This window comes from Nerophis ophidion, linkage group LG01 (genome assembly GCF_033978795.1).
Source record: "Nerophis ophidion isolate RoL-2023_Sa linkage group LG01, RoL_Noph_v1.0, whole genome shotgun sequence".
Classification (NCBI taxonomy): Eukaryota; Metazoa; Chordata; class Actinopteri; order Syngnathiformes; family Syngnathidae; genus Nerophis; species Nerophis ophidion.
The window spans coordinates 42,304,347-42,310,346 of NC_084611.1; the positions used below are offsets into that span (position 1 = coordinate 42,304,347).

Sequence of the window (6,000 nt, forward strand, 5' to 3'; positions counted from 1 at the left end):
CATATAGACTTTGAAAATCCAAGAAAATATTTTAAAAACTTGGTCTTCACTTGTTTAAATAAATTCATTTATTTGTTTTACTTTGCTTCTTATAACTTTCCGAAAGACAATTTTAGAGAAAAAATACAACCTTAAAAATGATTTTAGGATTTTTAAACACATATACCTTTTTACCTTTTAAATTCCTTCCTCTTCTTTCCTGACAATTTAAATCAGTGGTTCTTAACCTGGGTTCGATCGAACCCTAGGGGTTCGGTGAGTCGGCCTCAGGGGTTCGGCGAAATCTCCGCCACGGAGGTAAAGACACATCCGACTTATCGTGTAAATAAAAACTTCTCCCTATCAGTGTATTATGGATACCCCCAAACAATGTTCCCTCTAATTTTCCATCTGATTTGCAGGTTTTTTGATTGATTGAAACGTTTACTAGCAGATTACAAAGGAAGAGAATACATTGTATGAAACAGTGCAGTTTACACAGTACAGTACATATTCCGGACAATTGACCACTAAATGGTAACACCAGAATAAGTTTTTCCACTTGTTTAAGTCGGGGTCCAAGTGGATCAATTCATGGTAATGTGTGTAAGGTGTGTAATTTGTTGTGAGTTCATGCACTGTGTTGGTTTTGTTCTTTAAACAAGGTGATGTTCATGCACAGTTCATTTTGTGCACAAGTAAAAAAACATGACTTTTTCTTTAATTTGAAAAAAAAACATCTTATTTTTCACTGAAGTATTGTTCGGTGAATGCGCATATGAAACTGGTGGGGTTCGTTACCTCAAACAAGGTTAAGAACCACTGATTTAAATCAATGTTCAAGTAAATTTATTATTTTTATTTTAAAGAATAATAAATACATTTTAATTTAATTCTTCATTTTAGCTTCTTTTTGTGAAATATTTCTTATTATGATTACAATTAAAAAAAATTCTGGCAAATCTAGAAAATGTGTAGAATCAAATGTAACTCTTATTTTGAAGTCTTTTGAATTTCTTTTAAACATTTTGTTCTGGAAAATCTAGAAGAAATAATGATTAGTCTTTGTATACATGTAATATAGCTTGGTCCAGTCCGTTATATATTCTAACAAAGTGCAGATTTAAAACATGTCATCCAAACTGTAAAATTGATAATCAGGAAAAATTACTAATGATGTTCCATGAATTATTTTTTTTATTTTTTTCAAAAAGATTGGAATTAGCTAGTTTTATTAATAATAACATAGTGTTAAAGGTAAATTGAGCAAATTGGCTATTTCTGGCAATTTATTTAAGTGTGTATCAAACTGGTAGCCCTTCGCATTAATCAGTACCCAATAAGTAGCTCTTGGTTTCAAAAAGGTTGGTGACCCCTGCTCTAACATCTACCAAAGCCATTTTAAGGGCTTAATGTAGCCTCCAAAAATGCTGTAGATAATATCAAGTCGCTCACCTTTATCTGCAGTTTTCAGCTTTGTCTCAGTTGGTGGCGCTAATTCTTGTTGATGTTGTGTTATAAGAGACGACGTCGCCATTTTAGTCCTGGCCTGTTCCCTTCCGTTGTCACCCAGTCAAATGCTCCAAACTTAACTACTGTTTCGCAGGTTTTAGAACAAAAGCGAATATTTGAGGCATTTACTGGTGTTTCATGTCGCTGTTTGATTTAATTTTGAAACCTAAGTCGGGATCCGCGGAGGGCAACCGCCAGGTATTCCAGCCGCCATCTTGGTCGCATCCGTGGAGATTTGTGACGTTCGCGAACGAGTCGAGTCTCTTGAACGTGTCTTCCTCGTGCGATGAGAACCCATTCTCATTTGCGAGCCGTTTGTTTTGGGAGCTGTTTGTTTAATAATTGCCCACAATGCATGTGTGGGTGCTGTCACGCCAAATTTCTTCCCCCCTACAAAAACCTTCCCCGCCATTTACTTCTGGGGTCACGTTTCCTCACGTTTCCTCTTACGTCATCCCATAGCTTGTGTTTGTAAATTGTATTTTTTTTAATTTTATTTTTCATAATATAGCGTTAACAAAACGTCAACATCGTTTAATTCTCCGTCCTGTACGGTAGTCAAATGTGCAATGAGTATTTGTTCACATATGCATTCCCAAAGTAACACGATTTATGGGAAACATGAGTGCTGACGTAAAAACAAGGAATGACACACACACAAAAAATTAAGTTCACATAAATTTCATTTTAATTTAGTTCACTTGCAAAGAGAACTAAAAAAAAACTGAATTATACTGTTATTCATTTCTGCTAATGTCCACGAGTCAAATGTGCATTAATTCAGTCAGGAATATCCTCAAGTTAATTTGTCCGATTAATACAGACGTTTTGTTAACGCTATATTATAAAATATAACGCTATATTATTAAAAAAAATACAGACGTTTTGTTAACGCTATGTTATAAAAAATAAAAATAAAAATAAACAATTTACAAACACAAACTATGGGATGACGGAAGAGGAAACGTGACCCCGGAAGTAAATGGGGGCGGAGGGGGTGTAGGGGGGAATAAATTGACCGCTACAGCGCCATACTTGCCAACCTTGAGACCTCCGATTTCGTGAGGTGTGGGGGTGAGGGGTCGGTGGGGGGGCTGGGCGTGGTTGGGGGCGTGGTTATCTACAGCTGTCGTGTGCGCAGTTGTGCCCTGCCCTTTCTAAAGTAGATGTTATTGTCACCTATGCATGATCGATTGATTGATTGAAACTTTTATTAGTAGATTGCACAGTACAGTACATATTCCGTACAATTGACCACTTAATGGTAACACCGCAATAAGTTTTTCAACTTGTTTAAGTCGGGGTCCACGTTAATCAATTCATGGTACAAATATATACTATCAGCATAATACAGTCATCACACAAGTTAATCATCATAGTATATACATTGAATTTTTACAATCCGGGGGGGTGGGATGAGGAGCTTTGGTTGATATCAGTACTTCAGTCATCAACAATTGCATCAACAGAGAAATGGACATTGAAACAGTCTAGGTCTTACTTAGTAGGATATGTACAGCGAGCAGAGAACATTGTGAGTTCAGAGAGCATAAGAGCAAGTATATACATTACAAATACACGCGATTTTTTACATTAGGTTATTTACAAGCCGTGGAGATGGGATGTAAATGTAGGAGGATTAGTAAAGGGTTGAAGTTCCCTGGAGGTGTTGTGCTGGTGCATGTACAGTAGATGACAGTATTGTACTGTTTAAGAGTGTCACATGCTGTTTACGGCAGACGAACTGCCTTACGGTAGAGTGGTAGACGTAAACGTGACTGCTGTTGTTGTGTGTTGTTACTGCGCTGGGGGGACGTTAATGAAACTGCCTAACAATGAACCCACATAAGAAACCAAGAAGTTGCCCTTGATCATTCTACAGTTATAACGTCATTGGGCAGACACACTCTCAGACACGTCACTCAGATCCTCATCAATCAATCAATCAATCAATGTTTATTTATATAGCCCCAAATCGCAAATGTCTCAAAGGACTGCACAAATCATTACGACTACAACATCCTCGGAAGAACCCACAAAAGGGCAAGGAAAACTCACACCCAGTGGGCAGGGAGAATTCACATCCAGTGGGACGCCAGTGACAATGCTGACTATGAGAAACCTTGGAGAGGACCTCAGATGTGGGCAACCCCCCACCCCCCTCTAGGGGACCGAAAGCAATGGATGTCGAGCGGGTCTAACATGATACTGTGAAAGTTCAATCCATAGTGGCTCCAAGACAGCAGCGAGAGTCCCGTCCACAGGAAACCATCTCAAGCGGATCAGCAGCGTAGAGATGTCCCCAACCGATACAGGCGAGCGGTCCATCCTGGGTCCCGACGAGCGGTCCATCCTGGGTCTCGACTCTGGACAGCCAGTACTTCCTCCATGGTCATCGGACCGGACCCCCTCCACAATGGAGGGGGGGACATAGGAGAAAGAAAAGAAGCGGCAGATCAACTGGTCTAAAAAGGAGGTCTATTTAAAGGCTAGAGTATACAGATGAGTTTTAACGTGAGACTTAAATGCTTCTACTGAGGTAGCATCTCGAACTGTTACCGGGAGGGCATTCCAGAGTACTGGAGCCCGAACGGAAAACGCTCTATAGCCCGCAGACTTTTTTTGGGCTCTAGGAATCACTAATAAGCCGGAGTCTTTTGAACGCAGATTTCTTGCCGGGACATATGGTACAATACAATCGGCAAGATAGGCTGGAGCTAGACCGTGTAGTATTTTATACGTAAGTAGTAAAACCTTAAAGTCACATCTTAAGTGCACAGGAAGCCAGTGCAGGTGAGCCAGTACAGGCGTAATATGATCAAACTTTCTTGTTCTTGTCAAAAGTCTAGCAGCCGCATTTTGTACCAACTGTAATCTTTTAATGCTAGACATGGGGAGACCCGAAAATAATACGTTACAGTAAACGAGACGAGACGTAACAAACGCATGGATAATGATCTCGGCGTCTTTAGTGGACAAAATGGAGCGAATTTTAGCGATATTACGGAGATGAAAGAAGGCCGTTTTAGTAACGCTTTTAATGTGTGACTCAAAGGAGAGAGTTGGGTCGAAGATAATACCCAGATTTTTTACAGAGTCACCTTGTTTTATTATTTGGTTGTCAAATGTTAAAGTTGTATTATTAAATAGAGGTCGGTGTCTAGCAGGACCGATAATCAGCATTTCCTTTTTTTTGGCATTAAGTTGCAAAAAGTTAGCGGACATCCATTGTTTAATTTCATTAAGACACGCTTCCAACTGACTACAGTCCGGCGTGTTGGTCAGCTTTAGGGGCATGTAGGGTTGGGTGTCATCAGCATAACAGTGAAAGCTAATACCGTATTTGCGTATGACGTCACCCAGCGGCAGCATGTAGATGCTGAAGAGTACAGGGCCAATGACCGAACCCTGGGGAACTCCACACATTACCTTAACATAGTCCGAGGTCACACTGTTATAGGAGACGCACTGCATCCTATCAGTAAGATAAGAGTTAAACCATGACGGAGCTGAGTCTGACATACCAATTCGTATTTTGATACGCTCTAATAAAATATTATGATCGACGGTATCGAAAGCAGCGCTAAGATCGAGGAGCAGCAACATAGATGACGCATCAGAGTCCATCGTTAGCAATAGATCATTAGTCAATTTTGCGAGGGCTGTCTCAGTCGAGTGATTTGCCCCGAAACCGGATTGAAATATTTCACATAAATTGTTAAACGCTAAGTGCTCATTTAGCTGCTCTGCAACAATTTTTTCGAGGATTTTCGAAATAAAGGGAAGGTGAGACACCGGTCGGTAGTTTGCCATGAGGTCAGGATCGAGGTTAGGTCTTTTAAGGAGAGGATGAATAACCGCTTTTTTGAATGCAACGGGAACAGTGCCCGAGGAAAGTGATAAGTTTATAATATTTAGCACTGATGGACCTAATAATACAAAAAGCTCCTTGATAAGTTTCCCAGGAAGTGGATCAAGTAAACATGTTGTTTGTTTTATTCCATTTACACGTTGTAACAATCCTTCTAATGTTATTTCATCAAAACGAGAGAAACTATTTTGGATATTTGCAGTATCCGCCGTATATACAATCGTATCTGTGTTACTATAACCCAGTTGTAGCTGGGACGCATTGTCTTTAATCTCCTTTCTAATAAGTTCAATTTTCTTATTAAAGAACTTCATAAAGTCATCTGCCGAATGGGTGGAGCTACTGGAAGGAGTCCCTTGTTGGGTTAGCGATGCTACTGTACTAAACAAAAATTTTGGATCGTTTTTATTAATGCGGATGAGATTTGAGTAATAATTAGTTTTAGCTAAGGTAAGCATGCGTTTATAAGTTATTAAACTATCACTCCATGCTTGATGGTGCACCTCAAGTTTAGTCGTGCGCCATTTGCATTCCAGCTTTCTACATAATAATTTCTGAGCTCTAGTTTCTTCAGTAAACCATGGCGTACGCCTTTTTGGAGCCTTTTTTAACTTCAGCGGTGCTATACTATCAATGGT

At 39.6% G+C, this 6,000-nt stretch overlaps 1 protein-coding gene across 6 annotated transcripts in view; it reads right to left on the minus strand.

Moving 5' to 3' along the window:
- The window catches only part of LOC133554580 (gastrula zinc finger protein XlCGF57.1-like), a 42,201-nt gene extending 40,281 nt beyond the window's left edge, over positions 1–1,920 (minus strand). For all 6 annotated transcript variants that reach the window (XM_061903543.1, XM_061903525.1, XM_061903516.1 and 3 more), the window contains exon 1: positions 1,435–1,920. In XM_061903543.1, coding sequence (XP_061759527.1) covers positions 1,435–1,516 — 82 coding nt within the window. In that variant the 5' untranslated portion in view covers positions 1,517–1,920. The remainder of the gene's footprint in view (positions 1–1,434) is intronic.
- Between the last annotated feature and the right edge of the window lie 4,080 nt (positions 1,921–6,000).